The following is a 23,447-nucleotide window of genomic DNA, read 5'->3' as shown; positions in this document are numbered from 1 at the left end:
TGCATGCAATATTTATAGAGTTTGCATTTAAAAAAAGGCCTGAAATTACAGTTTTAATTGTGAATAGATCGTGACAAAAAAGGTATTGATATACCTCAGATATAGTTTAACCATTTGCCGGCCACCCTATGGCCGAATGGCGGCCGGCAAATGTCATCAGCGTCCTGGGCGTCCATATGGCGTCCTCCCGCACACCGGCCGTGTACCTCGGATACGGCCGATGACAGATCTGAGTACCGGCCCTCCTTGCCGGTACCATGTGACCTGTTGTGACCAACCACAGCAGGTCACATGACAGTTGTATACAATGGATGGCTTCATTCATGCCATCCATTGTATACTAGTGTCTAGCTGTGAATGGTCACAGCTAATCACATGCACATGTCAAAAAAAAAAACCCTGAATGAATCAATGTCATTCAGGTGAATGCTTGCTTATAGCAAAGTAATTCTTTGCTATAAGCAAATTGTGTAAAAAAAAAAAAAAAAAAAATACTGATCACTTCCCCAAAGTAGTACAATGTTACTATGGTAACATTGTACTACTTTGGTCATAGTGAAATTTGAAAAAAAATCTTTAAAAAATTATAAAATTAATAAAAAAAAAAAAAAAAAAAAAAAATATATATATATATATATATATATTTTTTTTTTTTCATACTGTCACCAGTCAGTGTCCCTGATCACTGCCATGCCAGTTATATTATGACGCTGTACTTCACTGGTGACAATATGTAAAAAAAAAAATAGTGAAACAAATTTTTTTAATTTTTTCATTTTCCGAAAAATTATGACAAAAAAAATACAACTTCAAAAAAACTCGCCATGCCTCTTATGAAGTACGTCGGACTGTCTACTTTGCAAAAAGGGGTCATTTGGGGGATATCTGTACTGTTCTGACATTCTTGGACCTCAAGAAATTAGATTGGCTGTCAGTACTTCAGGATTGATCAATATTCAGATCTATACCATAGTTTGTGAACTCTATAACTTTCCTACAAACTAAAAAATACATCCTAATTTGGGTTATTTTCACCAAAGACATGTAGCAGAATACATCTTGGCCTAAATTTATGAAGAACAATTATGTATTACTTTTATAACAGAAACAAAGAAAAACGTGTGTTTTTTTCAAAATTCTTGGTCTTTTTTTGTTAATTTAGCAAAGAATAAAAAAACCAGCGGCGATTAAATACCACCAAAAGAAAGCTCTAGTTGTGTGAAGAAAATGATAAAATGTTAGTTTGGGTACAATGTTGTATGACCGCGCAATTGTCATTCAAAGTGTGAGAGCGCTGAAACCTGAAAACTGGTCTGGGCAGGAAGGTGTAAAATTGCCCGGTATTCAATTGGTTAAATACTGTCCAAATCTACTGTTAACATTTTGCTGTACTAAATACTGCTATATAAAGCACCTTTGTATTTATTCCTACTCCAAAAAACTGTTATCTTTCTGTTCAGCATGAATCTTGCATACTGAACTTCTATGTACAATGTTATTAATATTATGAAAATTGTCAGCCTAGATAGTAAAGATATTAGTACCCACATCTATTGTCTGTGTTCAGATACAGTACCTACCTTGAATTTCTGGATATTTTGTCATGAGAAGAAGACCCCAGCGGATGGTGGCTGCTGTAGTTTCCATTCCAGCGGAAAACAAATGTCTCACAAGACTTAAGAGGTTTCTGTCGTGAAAGTATGTACCAGGATTATTTTCCTCCTGAAGAATTCAGTGCATACAAGTTAGAACTGCGTAACACATAAAACCTCAAGAGTTTTATTTAGAATTATTCTCAGCAGGAAACTTATATGTAGCCAAGTCCAGGCTGTGTCAGTCTGCAATCCAGGGACATCTGCAGCCTAGACTGAGATTCTCTTTCTTCCCCTCTAGTTTTCACCTCAGAGCAATCACTTAATTTCCTGTTAACAGAGTGGGAACTGGATCTTTCAAGGAGAGGATCGTGGAACTTGTAGTCTAATAACCAGGGGCGGACTGACCATTTGGAAAATCGGGCACTGCCCGAGGGCTCGGGGTCAGTAGGGGGCCCCATGAGATGCCCCTGGTACCTTTTTTTTCATAGGCTTTTTTGAGTTTGGGCAAGGACACAGGGGCCCCATGATCCCCTATTGCCCGGGGGCCCCACGAGTTGTTAGTCCGCCCCTGTTCATAGCCTAGTTACATTGTATTCTTCAGCATTGTCTAGACTACACTTACCTGAAGGAAAGAAACTGAAGGGCATTCTGGGGAAGCGGATATATTTCCCTGCAGCAGTTGAGCTGGGGCTCTTGGCGCTGGGATTTGGAGCTGGACTGAGGGGAGCATGTGTCTTTTCCCCTCAGGACTAGGCTGTGGCTCACCACTGTTCAGCGCAGTGATCCTGTTCTGGAACCCAGCATCAGCCAACACCGCAGGACGACCCTCAATGTTCCAGGGGCCTCAGTATCATCCATAAATCGGGTCGGTCATTGCTAGTCACCTTTCAAGTATCGCTAACTTCTGTCCTGATCAGTTGACAGGAGGTGATCCAGTAAATCGATCTGCCTTTTACAGAACACAATCTACCGGATCCTACCAAGTGAATGGTAGTTAATTCAAGCCTGTTCAAACTTACATTCAAAACAAGGGCCACACCGTTTACTACCAGAAGACATCAGAACTTTACACCTCAGAAACTTTAACATTATAGCACGTCGGGTGAATGGAAACACATCATATTTACCATATCTTCTATGACAAGCTATGATGTACATTCTATGTATGATGTTATGTACTAAAAGCCATTTATATTTGTGGTTCTCATTATTTTAAATTTGTATAAATAAAATGCATATTATATTTTTACTACAAGTTGTGATATGAGTGCCTAGAAAAGTCCCATTGGGGGTTTAACAAAATATCTGGAAGTGTAATATGGGTTGAACTTTCTCTTTCCCAAAAAAGTGTTCAGGCTGGATGGGGTAGATGGCAGGTTGATGAGAACTAGGAGTCCCCTGTGAGCTATAAATCAATGCTAAAAGATGCCTCTCTGGAGTAGGCCCGGAGTAGGAATGAGAAGGAAGCCAATATTAGGGAGAACCTTACAAAGGAAGAAAGATGGGAGAGCTTGATGGCACCCCCATGTTAGGATGGAACAAGAATTGACAGTGGTATGGTTAATCAATGTGAAGTAATCTATGTATGATCTAACTGAAGATTACCTTGTGTTCTATTTCCATTCACAGTAAATCATTCTAAATGGCTAATTTTGTGAACTTTTATTTAGTGGAAACCAAAAGGTAGAGCACCACTAGAAAGTGGGAGTAGGAGTACATGAGCCAAAATGGTGGAATTCCCCCATAATTAATACCCCATCTCATTCCTGTCTCAAAAAGACAAAGGGAGGTGCCCTGGGCCAGCTTGGCTTTTTTTGGTGGCCAATCAGGGACTTACTTTCCTTGACACATGAGGAAGTACATTAGTACAAATGCATTATTGAATAATGATAGGGGCATAACCAGGCATAAAATGGGGAAAATCTGCAAGAGGGAATCCCAGAATTATAAAAAGGTGACTGGGGTTTTAGTCTTCCCCTACGCTGAAAAAAAAAAGGGGGGGGTTTCTGTCTGTGTTGCTGTTGAAGAGTTTCCTTCACCAGGAAGCTTGGTGAAACCATTGTCAGACAGGGAGTAAGAAGAAATAGGCCTAACTGAGCTCCAAATACAGTAAAACCCAACACAGGTTCTTATCCCTCCAATGGTATCTTACTTTACACAACTGGACATACAATTTAATGTATTTTATTGAAGAACCATGGTAAGAACTCCCACCTCTTTTTGTTTTACAAGAAAGGCATCAATGAAACTTCTCTTATCATCCACATCCAGCTCCTTTAGATGATTGACAAACGTCTTTGTAATAAACTCATTTACTGCTGCTATATTGCTGAGAAGTGTTTTGTGACTCCCAGGTAACAGACCAACAACACCAGGAAACATATTGTACAGCTGAAAAAAAATGGGATAAAATAATATTGTTTAGTATTTCACTGACAATCTTACTATTCCCTGACTACAGCACATAAATATAGGAATTTAACCACTGCCTTCATCAGGCAAAAAGCCCCTATGTTTGGATAATATTATTTTGCTTATCAAACATTTTGTTCATGATACATCCCTGGAAGAGGAAATCAAAACACACAGGAACAGTGTACAAAGAATGACAAGCATTTTAGCTTTACAATGTGAAAGGGGGCCAAATATTCATTTTGTATGTTTTCACGGGGGGAGAGGGGTATTTGAACATGGCCACTGATCCACAGAAGCTTAACATGTAAAGCCTTTATTTTGCAATGCATTTCACTTATAAAAAATTACTGGAAAGTGATTACTGAAATCATTGGTGTTCCAGCAAGCCGAACATTCTCATTTGTTAGCCTTAGAAGTTTTAGAAAGGTGGGGTCTTCATAATCCATGCGATGTCCAAGGGTAACAGACACGATGATGTTTCCAACTGCAGCAGTTATAATCACAGAATTGTCAAAGGGTTTCCCTACAAATGGAAAGAAAAATGTTAATAATGAATATTTGTATCCCTATATGGCAGCTTGGTCCTAAGGCTAAGCTGTGACGTCTAAAAAAAAAAAAAAAAAAAAAAAGCCTGTTTATAGTGGTGTAGCTATTGAGCTATATGGGGACCCCAATGAAACAATCAATAGGCATTGGTGTAAATGTCACCATCCCCACCAGTCATTACCGCCAGTGTGTAACCTGTCTGTGGCGGATAACTGCTGTGGAACTTTTCTTTGTTGCTGTTGTATTATCCTTCTGCAGTGTGGACAGGATTAAACCTGCAGGAGTGCAGGAGCCATCGTTAAGGAGACCACTTTGTAACGCTCATCTATGGAGTGTCTCCAGTGCAGGGAGCAGCCATTTTGGCTGGGTCTTAAGCAGCCTGCAGGACAGTTATTGAATGATGCAATGGAGCAAGAAAAAGTGTGATCAGGAGGTGGTTGAAAGAAAAGAAGAGAGGACTGTCTTGAAACAAGAAAGTGTGTGGGAAAGACACCGATGAATGGATTCCTGCCATAGCTAACAAATATTGGGCAAGACCTCAGAGAAGTAAAGAAACTGAGAACCTTCTCCCTGGGAAGGTGTGATTTGGATGCCTGATGAGATCAGACTGTACTAGAGAGCACTCCCACCACTTTTAAGGTAGGAAAGAGGGACTGTCTCAGCAGGATTGAAAGAGAGATTACTGTATAGGCAACTTCTATCCTTGTCTGACTTGAACTTGACTTTTACTGCACTGGGCCCCCAAAGATGGTGGCCTGGGTCTGATGGGAGACTAACATCAAACAACTTAATCTGTTCTCTGTTGGAAATGAATGCGCTTTCTTCAAGGGCCCTAACTTTGCCAGCTAAACTTTCTTTGATTTGGGTTAGAAGTTGGTTAGTACCATGATTGATTAGTACCAAGTTTTACCATTGTCCCCAGTGACTCAAATATATTGAAAACACAAACATTTTCGCAAAGATGCCAACAAAGGCAGCCTCATATACAGTATTTAATTTATGACTAGTGCATTTTAATTTTTAGGGATAAGATTAGTGCCAGGATTAAGGTTAGATGAATGCAATATTATGTGTTTGGAGGGAGAGTGATTAGATTAAATGTACAGATCTCCTGATGTAGAAACCTCACATTCCACTTTTTTTAGTATCTTCTACACAGAACACATTCACGATGCTAACAGTTTGTACTTTATAAACAAGAAGATTAAAAATGAATACTGTGAAGAAGAAAACATGACAAGTTTTAAATAGGCCAAGTGTGATTCATTATGCTACACCTTGAAAAGTCTGGAACACCTGTAACAAATGATCACTTTCTTCCAGAATCTTGTCTTCTATAGTACTTTTTCCCATGCCAAAATCACGTAATGTGCTGATAGTAAATCTTCTCATGGCTTTCCAGTTTTCATCATGCGCAAAAATGACACCTGGAGAAAAGACATTGAGCACATTAAAGTGTCACTTTATTCTATCACTAATTATGCAGCTTCTGGTGCTAAATACAAGTAAAAAAAAAAAGTGTTTCCCTAATTTCAAATATTGACGCAAACTCCAAATTGATCCTAAGGCTGTTGCAAGTGTGCCTGCATGCCTAAAAAAAGTTCCAGCAGCATGTTTAAACCGCATTGGTCTGGAACAATCACATCACGCTTTTGCATATGGTGATTTCCCTGTGGTTCCCACATCCGAACATGCACTGTGGTTTTAGATGTGTGGGGGTGCCATTAGGAACGAACGGCAGCCCCAGGAATCTTTAAAGAGCAGTGTGTTATGACTGCGGGTGGTTGCGCGTATGGGAACAACTCTAATTCTCATACCCGCAGCCACCTCCAATAGTGTGAACCTAGCCTAACACTATCTGTGATGGAGACATTAGAGCGTGACTTGCTTTGGAGCAGGAGCCAAGGTGAATAATTCTTTCTACTCTGTAAAGCAATGGGGAATATATTGGTGCTCTGAATATATAAAGAATATATGTAAGAAAATTAGAAAGGTTTCTGGAATGCTTAAAATTAGCCACTTGCAGTATGCCCTATAGCAGAATTACTGCTACAGGATGGACGTTCTGTGCAAAATCACATATATAAAAGTGATTTTGCACTTCCGCCACTGGGGGGTACATACCTGCTGCCGAAGCACCGCTTCTGTTGTGACTGGACACAGCAGAAACCAATCAACAAGTGCCAGCCAATGGATGAGCACTGGCACCTGTTGATTGCTGAGGAGACTGCCAGAACACAGCTCTGCCTATGTAAACAAAGCAGAGCTGTGTTATGTTAATGGAAATCTGCTAGATTTTATACAGAGAATGAAATCTAGCAGATTGCCTAGTAAAAACAGTACAATGTACACACAAAAACACTGGCTAAGCAAAACAATTAACTCTTTGATTGCCCTAGATGTTTAACCCCTTCCCAGCCAGTGTCAATAATACAGTGGCAGTGTATATTTTTAGCACTGATCACTGTATTAGTGTCACTGGTTTCCACAAAGTGTCAGTGTCAGCCGCAATATTGCAGTCCTGCTATAAGTCGCTGATCTATACTGCCATTTGTAGATGCTATAACTTTAGCGCAAGGTCAAGTGGTTACCAAAAAAAACAGTAAACTTTTTTTGAAGCAGACTATGAACACTAAATTACTTGCATATTCTGAAGCCCAAAGTCACCTCAGTCAGTATAGTCATTAATGACAAATTCATCTTCAATGTTGACAACAAAAGCATCAAACTTTCAGCTATTTTCTTTGGAGAGCAGATCTTGGCAGCCTGACAGCTATCTAATGTAAAGAAACAGCAGATGTTTCTTTGCTTTTAGAAATGGAATGAAACCTAACTTTAGATCCTCTGTTGTGATCTTTGAGGATTGTATATTTTACACTACAAGCAAATAAACAGAATGATTGAGGATAGTTTTAGAGCATTTAGGCTTCATTAACACTTGCAGCTGGGGAGTGGTGGTGAAAAGCTTCAGTTGAGTTTTTTACTACCCCCCAACAGCTCCCCCTTAACCTGCAAAGGCAGCACACGATGGTGTACGCATGGCAAAATGATCCATCTCCATGCATTTGCTGAATACTACTACCTGTCAAAAGCAGCTCATGCATTCAAATGGGGCCCAGATGGGACACGATCGTGCATGGGATTTTTTTGGGGGGGGCAAAACCATGGATTGCTCTTCAGAGGGTACCACGAGTCTAAAAAAGTAATTATACTGCTTGTTAAAAGATATTTAAATAGTTTAGTGTCCACAATGTTGAAAAATACTCATCACTTTTCCATACTACATTTAAAATGCATTCTTACCCATTCCTTTATCTATTTTTTCAAAAATTGGAATATATGCTCTTTCACCAAACTCCTCTGCCTGTCCAACTAGAGCATTCTTCACAGTCTCATACCCGGCCAACACCACCATTTTTCTCATTCCCATCTGAATGCTGAATACTGAGCCATACGTCTCTGAAAGCTGAAATGGAGGGAAAAAAAAAAAAAAAAAAACAGGAAATATTTCTTAAATACTTGGTGCCATAAAACACACTGAAACATATTTGAAGAGTGATACATGCAAAAGTGGAAGCCACAATTCTAGATACAATCCCTAAATTCTTGAATGTCTGGAACCCCTGGGTTGAGTGTTTCCTCCCGCCAAATTTTGACAAATCACTTCTTCTCCCCTGATATGTAAACTATACATTTTAGGCACTACTCTTGAACCACCTCATACAATACATGTATTACCACACCCTTCCCTACCTTTCGTGGAGTCATTACTGTCGCTCTTCTTTTCCTCCCCCCCCCCTCTCCCCCCCTTTTCGGCCCTCCTCTGATTTTTCTTAACTCGTCACATAGCTTTAGAGAGTCATTACCCCTACTGGTCACATTTATCAATATTCTATCACCTCTCACTCATTTGATACAACTAGAAATGCTGCATTGTTTTCTTGATTTTTTCTCTCCCCCTCATCATAAAGACATTGACGCTGTAACTTTTATTCTCTATGTTTTGTTGTCAGTGTAATGTCTAATGTATACTGGTAATGTCTTTCTACCTTTGTTACATTGTTACATTGTAAATAAAATGTTTGAACGAGAAACATATTTGAAGAGTAAAAATATCAAGCCCATCTGAACCTTCTTACTGTAATGCATTCATTATATCAGCTAAATGATGCAGAAGGGGTTGGCAAGGAACAAGGCTTAAGGGAAAACTAGGAAAAATGGAAGCCAATTATAATCAGCAGAGGAACAGTGGATATGAGCATAAAACAAAATGCTTTCATTTATATATATGCTAGACAAAAACAGAGCAAAAAAGAAGTTCAGTGTTTGGATTTCCATACACTGGCCTATTCAGGTATTCTTCTTTCTTCTGCAAAAAGTACTATTTGGCACATACATTTTGAATCCAATGTTTTGCTTCCTATTTATTGTGTTTCATAAATCCATTCAAGGTTAAAAGACAAATTTTATTGCAAGAATCCCCCCTCCCCAACACACACACCACAGAGTCCTCAGTAGATAAGCTGCATTGTAAATCTATATCTCAGAAGATATTCAAAGAGATATAAATAATATAGGTTGCTTAAAATGGAACTGATGTCCCATAAGAAAGTGTACAAAATATCTTGTGTTTGCATATCTAAAGATATGTTGATGCTCTGTGTCAATCTTTTGATTGTTTGATAATTAGGTTGTTCTTGACTTCTAGTCAGAGTCCATACGCAGGATTTCCTCCTCATCATGTGCACCATCTTTTCTGGGAATAAAGGCAATGTCAACGCCTATGGTAATGAGCTCTATAGATCTACAGCTTGGGGTTCCCCAGGGCGCAGAGTCTAAGCCCCAGCCTGCTTGTTCACCAGGGCCCCTGATGGTGGGGATGGACTTGCAGCGGGCTGGGACCAGGTCGCGGCCCCCAGGTACACCCAGCTGAGGTGGAGGAGACCGCTAGCGGGAGCAGGGTACAATAGGAGAAGACACAGGGAATCCAATGGGCAAGCCGAGGTCAGGACAGGCGGAAAATAAGCAAGGTCAGGAACAAAGCCAGAGTTGGCACACAGATAGACAACATAGAATTCACAGCGGAAACATATGGGAGCTCCAACAACACAAAGTTGCTCAGGCAAAGTGGGACAGACTGAGCGTGTCTTAAATACACAAGCAAGCTAGGAGGCGGGCCAGGAAGTGATGGAAGGGAAAGACATAAAACCCAGAGGATAGCAGACGACGCCCACAGGTGAGCACAGACAAACACATGTGAAGGAATCAAGAGCAGCAAGGAGGTAAGAATAAACACACACAAGGGGCTGCAGGCTAACTTGTGACAGCAATACAAAAACTGAAAAACAACAGTAATGCCCACCTAGGAGAGTGAGAACTTCCATTATACCAGATTTCCCTTGCAGCTGTGTATCATGGGATATGTTGTCATATGACCACTCCCAGTCCTGAAACAGTGTGAGACCAGCTAGGTCCCCAATCATCTGTTCACCATGAGGGTTGATCATGGTGATCTCATGATGTTAATTTACAAGCAAACCTGCAAGCTACATCTGTCTATGTGCAATTTTATAAAAAAAGAATACACACACATATATATATATATATATATATATATATATATATATATATACACACACATACACACATATACATACACACACACACATATACACACACATTATATTGCCAAAAGTAAAAAAAAGCCACTCCAAATCATTGTGTTCAGGTGTTCTAATCACCTCCATGGCCACAGATGTATAAAATCAAGCACCTAGGCATGCAGACTGCTTCTACAAACATTTGTGAAAGAATGGGTCGCTCTCAGGAGCTCAGTGAATTCAAGTGTGGTACCGTGATAGGTTGTCACCTGTGCAATTAGTCCATCCGTGACATTTTCTTGCTACTAAATATTTCACAGTCACCTGTTAGTGGGATTATAACAAAGTGCAAGCAACTGGGAACAACAGCAACTCAGCCACCAAGTGGTAGGCCACGTACAATGACAGAGCGGAGTCAGCGCATGCTGAAGCACACAGTGCGCCAACTGTCTGCAGAGTCAATAACTAAAGACCTCTAAACTTGGTGCGGCGTTTAGATTAGCACAACAACCGTGCGTAGAGAGCTTCATGGAATGGGTTTCCATGGCTGAGAGGCTGCATCCAAGCCTTACATCACCAAGTGCAATGCAAAGCATCTGATATGGTGCTGAAAACCACGCCGCCACTGGACCCTAGAGCAGTGGGGATGTGTTCTCTGGAGTGATGACTCACACTTCTCTGTCTGGCAATCTGATGGACATGTCTGGGTTTGGCAGTTGCCTGGAGAACAGTACTTGCCTGACTGCATTGTGCCAAGTATAAAGTTTGGTGGAGGGGGATTATGGTGTGGGGTTGTTTTTCTTTTACAAAGGATTTTATTATAGAATAAGCAGAGATAAACACACATTCTAGAAAGATATACATTGACCAAAAAAATATGAGACATACAGGGTATTTTTAGAAATATTTCAGAGCATATACTGGTAGAAACATAAGCATAATCTGAGTATTTAAGTGTCATGGAAGAGAAGACGGAAGGGAAAAAAAAAAGGGGGGGGTAAGGGGGAAACGATGAGCAAACATTTGGAGGTCAATGAAAATGCAAACTCTACTAGAAATTTTTGCTATATCAGCGTATTGAAAACAGGAGAGGCATGAAGCAAAGCCTCTCCAGATGTTAATATATATTCCAGACATTGGGCTCACAAAGGAGTCCGGGTTGCATAAGTAGTATTGCAGATGTAGCACTTAGAGCAATGATCACAATCATTACAATTGGCATAAGAACAGATTGGACAGAAGAATAGAGAGGGACAATCGATGAAAAGACGAGGACAAAAACAAAAAACATAAAAACAAAGACAATCACAAAAGGGCTCCAGGGCGACCGCAACAGAATCAATCCTCAAATCGACAGAAGGGACTGGTCAAATCTCGATGGGTGGGCTGCCGACAGCCAGGGATGCCATATCTGCAGGAATTTTGTATGGGTATCCAACAGTATAGCTGTCAATTTTTCATTAACCATTATGAAGTTCATCCGGTTTTTGACAATTTCGAAGCTCAGGAGAGGAGTCTTCCAAGCCCTCGCGATAGTCAGTTTAGTAGCCATAAATAAATGTGATGCCAGCTGCCGTTCAGGGCGGGGAAGGCCCTCCAGTGGTTTAAATAGGAGCGCTTTGTACGGGTTAAGCTTAATGTCTGCGTGAAGCATAGTGCAGAGAAGGGCATAAACCCTAAGGGGTTGTTTTTCAAGAGTTGGACTTGGCCCCTTAGTTCCAGTGAAGGGAATTCTTAAGGCATCACCATACCAAGACATTTTGGACAATATCATGCTCCCAACTTTGTGGGAAGAGTTTGGGGATGGCCCCTTCCTGTTCCAACATAACTGGGCACCAGTGCACAAAGCAAGTTCCATAAAGACATGGATGAGCAAGTTTGGGGTGCAGGAACTTGACTGACTTCAACCTGATAGAACACTTTTGGGATGACTTAGAGCAGAGACTGCAAGCCAGGCCTTCTCGCCTGAAATCAGTGCCTGACCTCACAAATGTGCTTCTGGAAGAATGGTCAAACATTCCCATAGACACACTCCTAAAACTTTCGGACAGCCTTCCCAGAAGAGTTGAAGCTGTTATAGCAGCAAAGGGCGGGCCAACTCAACATTGAACTCTTTACGGACTAAGACTGGGATGCCATTAAAGTTCATGTGCGTGTAAAGGCAGGCCGACCAATACTTTTGGCAATATAGTGTACATTAGTTGTAGTTTGCGCCTGTAGTAGGGCCCAGATGTAATAGTGCACATTTTGCTTTTTTATACTACCTAAAACACACAGACACAATTTAAAAAAATGTTTTATATCAGCCTACCTAAAATACACCGAACCTGATCTTTGATACTACAACAGTAATCCTGACACTGATCTAGATCAAACCCTGATCTAGCTATTTCTTTTTCTTTTTTAAATATGTATTGTTTTTGTATTTTTACACACACTTTTTTTGTTTACAAATATATTTTGTATACAATGTACCGGTATATATTTTTTCCATTAAAGAGGAGAAAACAACAAAGGTGCAGGCTGTACAGTAACTGATCACTGTGATAGCTAATCAGAGGCTATCACAGCGATCCGGTGATCAGGAACTGGGACTCAAGGTTCCCAATTGCTACAACGAGACCTGGTGCTGTCACTAACAGGCAGGTCTCTCTGCTGGGGAGAACGCTGTGTAGAATGCTCTCAGCACAAACACAGATGTGCATATAAGTGGCCCCACAGATAAAGACCCACTTCGATGAGGATGCCTATATGCGTAAGCTTATTAATAAGGGGTCGACGATCAGCTTATTCGGCCTGAAATCGGCACATGCGTAGTTGCTTCAAGGGATACATATCTTCATGGGTCCGGGATACTCATTTTACCACTACACCAGAGGGCAGCTGTCACTGTGCCATGAATCCGGGATCACCCCAATAACTGGCCAGGACCTTCACAGAGCCCAGAAGCTCTGCTGGCATCCTGCTCCTGCACCCCCTGTGATGGTGTCACCTGGTGCGGCCCGCACCCCCTAGAGACGCCACTGGTGTAGCACTGCCCCCAGCCCCCTCAATACTTACCTGAGCCTCATCGCGATCCAGTGATGTGAATGACAGCTTCTGCTGTCTCGGGTCTCTGCCTCCTCATTGGCTGAGACAGCAAGTGAAAGACATTGGCTCCCACTGCTGTCAATCACAGCCAGTCAGTCAATGAGGAGAGGGGGGTGGGGCCAAGCCATGGTTCTGTGTGTGAATGGACAAGCTGCTTGCTGTGGGAGCACCCAACAGACAGGAGAAGCCAGGGGAGCCTGTGGGGGACCCAAGAAGAGGAGGATCCAGGCTGCTCTATGCAAAACCACTGCACACAGTAGGTAGGTAAGTTTGTTATTTTACAAATAAAAAGAAATATTAACCTTTAGAATCGCTTTAAACACAGTTTAGGTAGTCAAATTAATTATACAGCTATTGTAAAGTAAACCAATGTACTGTATACTCATGTATCTAAATGTGGTCTGAGCATATAAAGCTTCAGTTATCTCTGGTCACAAAAAACTATGGATGTTAACAGAACAAGACCTTACCTGTTCTCCAGGATATAACTTTTTTTTTTTGCAGGTAAAATTGTAGGTAAAAGCACAGAAAAGAATACGTATTTCATATGTTTGCTCAAAGTGTTTTTCCTATTCAAAAATTATTTCTACTTACTTGGAATGTGCTTTTAAACTTGCTAGAAAATTTGACTACTCCCAGAAGAGTCTGTTTCCTACCCCCCTCTCTCCTTACATGTCATAGCTCTATCCTATTCTGGGAGTGTTTAATTTCTGTCTGTGTGGACCCAGCTCCTCCACCCCTCCCTCACCTCCTTACATAACCTATTGTAACAGTTGGATAAAGGGATATACCAGAGTATTTCTTGACAATTCTGAGACTGCTAGGTCTGCCGACATCACATTCAAGATAGCGGCACCCAACAGCAGCTTAAGGGCTTTTGGATTCTACACAAGGTAGGTTTTTTGGGGTAAATGACAAGCCTAAAATACATTAAAGCAGAGCTCCACCCAAAAGGGGAAGTTCCACTTTAAAGACTGGGCCGCAGCTCCCCATTAAGGATTGGCACCTTTGGGGAGCTGGTACCCGAAATTGACAAGTACCAGCTCAAACTTCCGCTGTGATTGCCTAGGTGATCAGAAGCGGACGTTGTCCTCCTACCTTCCCTCCCCGTAGTCTTCTGGGACATGTGACAGGTCCCAGAAGACTACGGGGCCATTCAGGAAGCGCAGCGCTACTCGCGCATGCGCAGTGGGAACCCGGCTGTGAAGTCCCAAGCTGTCACAGCCGGGTGCCCACACTAAAGATGCCGGCACCTGGAACACCAGACGGCTGGTGAAACTGGCTGCAGGGAGGAAACCGCAGGATTGAGGGACAGGTAAGTGACTGTTTATTTAAAAGTCAGCAGCTGCAGTTTTTGCAGCTGCTGCCTTTTATTTTTTCACAGTGTGAGTGGAACTCCACTTTAAATGTGTATGTAATCTTTCAGGAAGGGTTATGTTGAAATGAATGGTCTTGCAACAGGGTCTCTTTAATATAGCTATGTATAGATTGGTGAAGAGCAGGGGCGGACTGACCATTCGAGCACTTGGGCACTGCCCGAGGGCCCGGGGTCAGTAGGGGGCCCCATGAAATGCCCCTGGTACCATTTTTATAGGATTTTTTGAGTGTGGGCAAGGACACAGGGGCCCCATGATCCCCTATTGCTCGGGGGCCCCATGAGTTGTCAGTCAGCCCCTGGTGAAGAGACTGCACATTGAAGACATTTATCACTTTTTGTGACTTAGCCAGCATGCTATCTGTTCAATGTTTTGGGTTGTCCTTTGTTCTTATGATCCTGTTACAGATATAAGCTCAGAAAAATACCTTTCAGTTGAGAAATAAAAGCTGAATTCTTGAGCTTTGTTGTTTGTTATATCAAGGTTTCTCTGTACATACTGTCCTTTTCAACACATTCCATAGCTTCTGTTGGCTTATTTTTAACCCCTTTGGTTAAACAGCAAAGAACAACCACTGAAACTTTTTCCTGTTCTTCAGTTCAGAACATTTTTTACCTTGATTTTTTTTCTTCATTTCTTTATTAGTGGTAATGTATGTTATGTATTCATTTATTTCTGCTTATATACATTTGGATTATTTACCAATTAATTTTATATGGTTCTGTTTTACACTGTGGGCTAGTCCCATATCTTTTACCTTGGAGAGTTATTGAGAGATACTGTGGATCGTGGATTTGGAGCACTTTTGATCCATTGGCAAGAAGGTGGCTGAAACAGCCCTAAAAGCATTATTAGACTGTTTGCTCTAAGAGTAATGGTCTATGTCATCTGGTAAGCTGCTGATCTCTTCTGCACTTCTTACTGGCGCTGAGTGATTTTATGAAGATTTTTCTGCACTGCACTTCTTTAGGAGTTATATTATATTGGACTCACTTTGATATTTGAGTTTTTTGGGGATTACACACATGTTGAAGCAGCACTGCATGATATGGTTTGAGGTTTCATGAGAATTTAATTTTTCACATGTAATATATTTGTTATTGTCATATCGTCAAACTAATTGTAAGAGTTTAGTGCTACACTATAATATTGGTTGTTTTAGACTTGGTATGACAAGTCTATGGTTGAACTGGATGGACTTTTGTCTTTTTTCAGCCAGACTAACTATGTAAGTCTTTTTAGTGTTAGCAGCTTCACTAAGGGTTGGGTTTGTATCTAAGCGCAGATGTTTTTCTTATATTCATTAATCTTAGAAAGTATTTTTTCCTGAAAGATTGATGCTCAGAACAGCCAGAATGGTGAGTCAGTCAAAGTAAGCAAATTTAAACATGCTTGGGGCAAACACAAATCCACATGCAGACAAAAATTTAAAAAAAAAGAAAAAAAAAAAAACACACACAAAAGAAAAAAAACCCACACTTGATAGACCACTTAGTCTGTCCTCACCATCACTCTTCTAGGTTTTTATGCCATCACCATGTCCCTGTAGAGCTCAAGTGACGTTGATGCCCCTATGTGGAACCACATTGTACATTGTTGGGATGCAGGTGTTTAATACATTGTTCTGTAAGTTAAAGAAGATAGTCACAGGCCAGGCTGTGGGATAAGTATTAGCTCTCTTCTTTTTTAGAGATCTTTTTTTTTATGTAATCATAGAGTCCCTGTAATGTCAAGTTGCCTAATCATGGCCATGCTGGTTTTTCAGCTATAGGTAAAACTGGACAGGAGTCTCTATCACTGCCTTGATCAATATTATGAGCTGACCAGTGAGTCTCAGTTGCTTTGCTGCACAAGCAATTTTTCATCAAAAGACTAGGTAATGTGTGCCTGTTTATGTACAGGGTAATACTGTAGAAGCAAAACCCCAAATTCAGCAGTTGCTTATTCATAAAAGAAGTAAATGTTAAAGGATAAGTTCATCTTTGGGAACATGTTATATATTCCACCTGTTTTTAGGGTGAAACATGTTACATGCTCCTGCAGCCGCGGCCTGATACCCCCACATGTGACAACAGTACAAGAAGTTCCCCATACTAGCTTTCACTTTTTAAAAGCAGCGTGGCCATGCGGGGCTCTGCCCACATGGCTGCACCATTCATTCACAGTGTTTTGTGAATGAACTGAAAGGGGGGGAAGTCAGGACAAGTTTGATCATTGGATCAAGCCTAAATCTGGGTCAAAATATTTTGTTTTATTTTGGGCTAAGAAGCAATAAAGGGTTAGAACCTCTATTTTTTTTTTTTTTACTGTGACTGTGCCACTGTTGAGAAAATGTACCATCACCTCCTGTTATAGAAAATCTGTTTACCAAAAATAAAGTTAAAAAAAAAAAAAAAAACACTTTCAGTTTAATATATTTTTGTTGTTTTAACAGGGATACGCTCGTATCAATTAGGACACTGCAAATACACATAGATTACAATGGATAAGAAAAGCAACATCCCTGAAGTGTAGATGATACAATTGTCACAAAGTAAACTACAATCAGGATATGTCAACGTTAATAGTCAAGCTGCAGTATAGAAAGCTACCTATAAAGAGTATTTTAAGAAAATTTATAGAAAAGGTAAAAATTAAACTTTTGACAATGTTTTATTGCTGTCAGCGTCTTCCTTTCCTAGTGGTGACCTCATCCTTATTTCCTCTGGGTGTAACAGTGACCTGAAGACATTTGCTTGGCAAAGCTAGATTTACCAAGGATTGCACATTGATCTTTGTCTTGCTGAATAAGCCTGCAACAGGTTACTATTTTTCACTAGATTTGTATTTGTCTAGGGTCAGCGTCACTTCTGGTAGCCTGCGGCGATATCTGGACCATACAGAGGTTGCACAGACAGTCCAACTCCTCCAGGATGGAACATCAATATGTGCCATTGCCAAAGGTTTGCTCTGTCTCCCAGCATGGAGGAGATTCCAGGAGACAGGCAGTTACTCTAGGAGAGCTGGACAGGGACGTAGAAGGTCCTTAACCCATCAGCAGGACAGGCATCTTCTTCTTTGTGCAAGGAGGAACAGGATAAGCACTGCCAGTGCCCTACAGGGCACCCTGAGCCGTGACATATGTGAAAGGGGCTGGAGAAGCTGTGGAGAACGTTATGTTACCTGTAGCATCGTTCAGCATGATCGTTTTGGTGTTGGGTCAGTGATGGTCTGGGGGGGGAAGCATATCCATGGAGGGACGCCAGACCTCTACAGGCTAGACAATGGCACCTTGACTACCATTAGGTATTAGGATGAAATCCTTGGACCCATTGTCAGACCCTATGCTGGTGCAGTGTGTCCCGGGTTCCCCCTGGTGCACGATAATGCCCGGCCTCATGTGACGAGATTATGCAGGCAATTCTTAGAGGATGAAGGAATTGATACCATTGATTGGCCCCCACACTTGCCTGACCTAAATCCAATAGAACACCTCTGGGATATCATGTTTTGGTCCATCCAACGCAGCCAGTTTTCACCTCAGACTGTCCAGGAGCTCAGTGATGCCCTGGTCCAGATCTGGGAAGAAATACCCCAAGACACCATCCGTTGTCTTATTAGGAGCATGCCCCGACGTGGTCAGGCATGCATACAAGCACATGGGGCCATACAAACTACTTTGTACCATTTTGAGTTGCTTCAATGAAATTTCAGCAAAATGGACTAACCTGCTGCATCATTTTTTCACTTTGATTTTTGGGGGGGTCTTTGAATTCAGTCCTGTGTAGGTTGATCATTTTAATTTCCATCAAACGATGGGGCATTCTTACATTCCTAACACATTACCCAGTCCATATCGTATAGAGTATAGATATCCAGCATGATATTTTTCTCCATGAGATCTGATGCGTTTTCAAGGCATTCCTTTAATTTTTCCAAGTCCACGACAGACAGGAATTATTTTTACCTGGCTCATAAGTTCACTCAGCTTCAGTGGCAGTACCTCTCCTGGATACCTGGCTCTGTAGGCTTTAGTCACAGCACCATGCTGCATGGCCCACCTCTGGCCTATGGATGGGGGTTCTCCTGACACCTGAGTCCTTTCTCTTGGCTTCTGGTTGGGTCCTCTGACCCCTCAATGAGACCTTCTGCCCCCCAAACTGCGAGCTGGCTCCAACTGGAATCCCTGAACTATTCTCAGACCTGAGTATATAACGACACCTCACAGCTGTGACAGATTTTAGATGTATCAAAACTCAGACACAGGATTGAATGTTCTGATTCAGCACTACAGAATCCAGAGAAAACTAAATCCACAGCTTTTTCTGCCCAGAAGCACTAGTCTGGAACTTTGCATTTACGCAATGTGCAAATCCTGTGTCACATTTTCCTATCTTCTCACAATGAGAGTCTCCTCCTGTCGTAGATCCCTCCCTCTTTGTTTTGATCTGGAGGGAGTGTGACATAAATGTAGGATTCGGATAGCTGAGATTTGATCAGTAGAAATAGGTCATTGTTTATCTAGCTTAGTTCCATGTTATTAAAGATAAGTTAGTGTTCAGTCAGAGACATATGTTCACCAATTAGCATCTGAAAGGACAGAGCAGCTTCTAGACTGGAGGTGACACCTAGATGCCAGTAAAACATTGTCACCTATGTAGTCACAGTTTGCTACCTTCTAGAAATCTAAAAAGAGGAACTCTAGCCATTTCAGCTTCGAAAACAGCAGGAGACCAGGAGTGGCTCTGATGTGTCTATCGAGCTATAATTTATATACACAGATTAAAAGGAAAATATTTAATCTCTCATGAAAGCTAAAATATTAGTTGCAGAGAGATGAAAATACTTCCTTCTGATTGGATAAACTGTAGGCTACATCTGCATGTAAAACTGTATTTGTAGCCTATGAGAAACGCAGAAAACGGTTACATGGCACCTGATTGCGACAGCTGAACAGCGATTGGTACTGTTTTGAGTGGACTGATGCACTGGTGTCGGAAATTCAATCCCTGACTTAGTGATTTAAACCGTTCCTGATCCAATCGACTTTGGGCACTTCAGTACCCAAAATGTCCTGTGGGCTGGTACAAGAACACCCCCCAGGGTTGATTGGCCAAGGTCTAATGTCCAGCCTATGTCCATATCTCAATAAATTGAGGACCCTGAGATATGGTGTGATTCGTATGGAGCCGGTTCTATTGACTGGCGAATCGCAGACTCTGACTTGCTCCAGTTGCAGAATAACTCTTGGTAAAAGTTTTATTTCTGTTTTTATTCCCTTTTATTTTATAGTCAATAGCCAATTGTGTGTCTTTTTGCATTTTCTGTAACTGTTTTTTCTTTGTACATATTTTATGCACTGCCCACTTTCGGGATATTAAATCATAAAATTAATAAGTGACTTCTGGGTACTTAAGCTCAGGCTCATATCTCTGGAGAGATTGTATTGTATTGCAGTGTCTTTATATGCTCGGTCAAGTTCATTGCCTATCTGTATGCAATTGCACTGCGTGTTGGCAGATTGCAAGCAGATTGTAAGGTAGCAGGTCTGCCAGATGGAGATCTGTGTGTGTGTGGTGGCCCAGCAGGCCAGTCTGCGGACAAACTGTTGGGTGGTGGCAAGCTACCGTTTGTTGTGTGTCTGGTGTGGGGGTGTGTGGACAGTGGAAGAGTGATTAACACCGGGGTTCTAGCTTGTAGGATAGCTGGAGGAATCCTAGAAGGGTGTGCCAATTGCTAGGCTGCTCCTCAACCCTTAGCGTGCACCAGATTGTATATAAGATTCGTATCTGCCTGTGTGTGGTCAGCCAGCTGGATTGGAGTGGAGTCTCCCTCTAGTGGTGGCCAGAGGTAGTGCGGGCTGTGAGAGTATATCACGGCCGGTCTTATATACTCAAAGTAAGTCCCCCTCATTCCCTCTTTACCCCAAGTCACGGCCGCACGTGCATGCCTCTGTTAGCTACTCGCTGTGGGCGTGTGATCCATGACAGGGAGAAACACATGAAACCGTCACTATGGTTGGGATACCAGCCAAGAGCTGCGTAGGCCTCTTTTTCTGGATTATGTTTCCAGGCTCTCCCACCCCTGAATCTCCATAGGGTCCTACAGTTCTGTATACACAGCCTTCTCCCTCTGTTCTTTGGGTTCCCGAGCTCATATTTATTTTCTGAGGGGCCTCTGCCTTCCCGCTACTTCCTTTTAACTCACTATCCTAGCTCTTTAGGGAACTTGCTCCTGATACTACACTGGGTGAGCAACCACCTTTTTCCTCTCTAGTATCGGTTTTAACCATCACAGTAGGTCTTTTAGGTTTACCAATCCTTTTGTGGTTACTCTTAGCAACCACACCTTATTGACAGAATCATTCAGTAATGTTTCACATTTTCCAAAATTATCAATACCATCAGTTTTTTCTTCATAATTAGGACCAGACCAAAGTAGGGAACACACATAGGCAAGCAACTATTCCCCATGGGACCTTCACATAGATCCACCATGCCTGTTGTCCAATGCTCTGTGGGCAATTGTCCTACCAATTGACACTGATCAAAGCATAAACCATTGTTTAGGACCATAATTCTCAGTGGTTTACTCATTACATTATCACCGTCACCAGTAGCATTGTTAGCAATACCAATAATAAACAGGTCACTCTTTTCAATGTCACAGTTTCTGATCCCATCAATACTGCATTTCAGAGTGTCTCCAGGTATTTCAACTTGTACCTCTTTGCGGGTGACCGAAACAATCTCTGCTATTGCCGTGTTTATTCCAGGCTGTTCCTTCCTATGAGGTCTAGCAGATGAGGCAGTGTCCACACACGCACTAGCAGAAATATCTCTAATCACCACATCGGTTGGAGAGACCTTCATTATGTCTATCAGCTTTCCTGAGCACCTTACACACAAACCAGTCACTGGAAGCACCCTCATAGTGAACTGTGAGATCACTTGCTAATACCCATTGCTAATACCACAATAGTCACATTGCTAATATCCATTGTACCAACCTATTCCACTCATTGTTGTTACTAAGCAAAGCTTGTACTACTTTGCTCCACTCATTGGTACTACAGAGTAGTGTCCGGCTGCGGCGGAGGCACCCTAGTGTACAACGAATGTATTCTTCCAAATTCATGCAGTTCCACTAATTTACTTGTAATTTTAATGCACACCAAATCTATATACAAGACTTTTGTAGGAACGTTTTCCTTATCGGAGACATGGAGAGGACTTGCCCACTGCAGCTTGACAGATTGAGACTTTTAAAGAGACCTCCACCTCTCTGGAGGTATCTACCATCACTGCTTGGTGCTTGCTAAGAGTGCTGTCAAACGCATGTCTCACAGCGGTCCCCTTTGCTGCAGTATCCATGAACCATTGCAGGTCACAACCTGTTATACTGATATTTTTGCACTCAACATTCTTTAGCGGTTGGATTGTGGACTAAACCTTGTTGTAAATTCAGCATTAACTGTACTTCCCCACTACACAGCAGCATGTCACATTTGGAAGCAGATCTGCTCATCAGACTTGCCACCACTTCACCGATATTAAATACATATTCAGTATCTCTAACACATAAAACAGCAACAGTCTTACCATTCCACTTGGCAGGTGATGAAATGTTCAACTGCCAAGTGGCAACTCCCTTCTCTGCTGCACTCTCACACGCTGAAGTCCCTACATGGCCACGGGGCAACATTACAGCCTTCTTGGACTCTCCAACATCCCCTCTAGGCCAAACAGGTTTCCTGTTGCAAGGGGTAATAGCAAACACCTTGCAGGATGTTTAATACTATGCCCTGTTCCCTGAGCAGACTACTTCACATAAGCAGGCACAATCAATCAGTCTCTGGTGCTCTCTGCCACCCCCTGAAGGCTGAACAAACTTTTCTCCACAGTTGCCAGAGGCAACAACACATTCTTTTGCAAAGACATCTTCACTATACAGTAAATTGGAGCCACATTACCACTGTATCTCCTCCTTTCTAAAAGCAGACTTCCTCCTGTTGCTTTGGCAGACCACATTCTCCCTGCAAAACATTCCCAGTACTCTAGACTGGATTGCTTCTAGGCATCTGTTGTAGTCATCTCAGTCATGATCCATTAATCAGTACACCCTATGGTACTCCTTGGTCAAAAAAAGATGCACCAATTCAGCCCAGCAGTCTCAGGGCCATCCTCTGTAGGAAGCAATCATCGCAAACTCATCCAAAAAGTCCTCATCTTGTTCAGAAGGCAACATAGGCCATATAAAGTCAGCAGGACGAATGTATCTTTTGTTTTCATGGGCAACCACTCCCATCAGCTCTCTCCTTGCAAGTGATGGCTTGCTTTCCTTTTCCACTTGCTGTAGTGGGGTCAAATTCCTCCTGCACCAGTCCACAGCAGACTCGCACACTGGAGGACTCTCACGCTTTGGAGAATTCTGTTTATCCATGTATGGGGCTTGTCCTGGTAGTAAAAACTCCTCCAGCCAAAAAGCTTTGACTCTCCTCAGCAAACATTGCTTCCTTTTTGCATTTTGACCGGCCCATCTTTGCAGTCATGCACACAGCTACTTTTAATACAGTTCACAGCAGAACTGTTTTCTTTCTTTTCACAGGTACATCACCTGCAACACGCAATGCCTTTCACTTGGCTGCACTTCTACACACAGCAAACTGTTCCTGACATGAACTCACCATTGGAGCAAAGACATGGATTTCACGGACAGTTTTCCCACCAAATCCTCCACCATATGTGACATGGGGTAATTAGCTCTCATGGTAGATTTATATAGTGAGTACACGGTGGGTAGGAACTATTTTTAAGGGCTTGGTAGACTACTTTTATTTAAAAGAT

At 41.8% G+C, this 23,447-nt stretch overlaps 1 protein-coding gene across 1 annotated transcript in view; it reads right to left on the bottom strand.

Moving 5' to 3' along the window:
• The window catches only part of LOC149455562 (cytochrome P450 2K1-like), an 84,621-nt gene that overhangs the window by 54,382 nt on the left and 6,792 nt on the right, over nt 1–23,447 (bottom strand). The window contains exons 2-6 of the mRNA XM_089686012.1: nt 7,860–8,022; nt 5,834–5,983; nt 4,373–4,533; nt 3,810–3,986; nt 1,581–1,722 (exon numbers count right to left, since the gene is read on the bottom strand). Of these exons, the coding sequence (XP_089542138.1) occupies nt 1,581–1,722; nt 3,810–3,986; nt 4,373–4,533; nt 5,834–5,983; nt 7,860–8,022 (793 nt within the window). The remainder of the gene's footprint in view (nt 1–1,580; nt 1,723–3,809; nt 3,987–4,372; nt 4,534–5,833; nt 5,984–7,859; nt 8,023–23,447) is intronic.

The sequence above is a fragment of the Staurois parvus genome, unplaced genomic scaffold, assembly GCF_062004578.1.
Source record: "Staurois parvus isolate SC_StPar_1 unplaced genomic scaffold, SC_StPar_1.0 ptg000390l, whole genome shotgun sequence".
NCBI lineage: Eukaryota > Metazoa > Chordata > Amphibia > Anura > Ranidae > Staurois > Staurois parvus.
The sequence above is the reverse complement of the archived record's forward strand: the minus strand, read 5'-3'. Positions and strand labels throughout refer to the sequence as shown.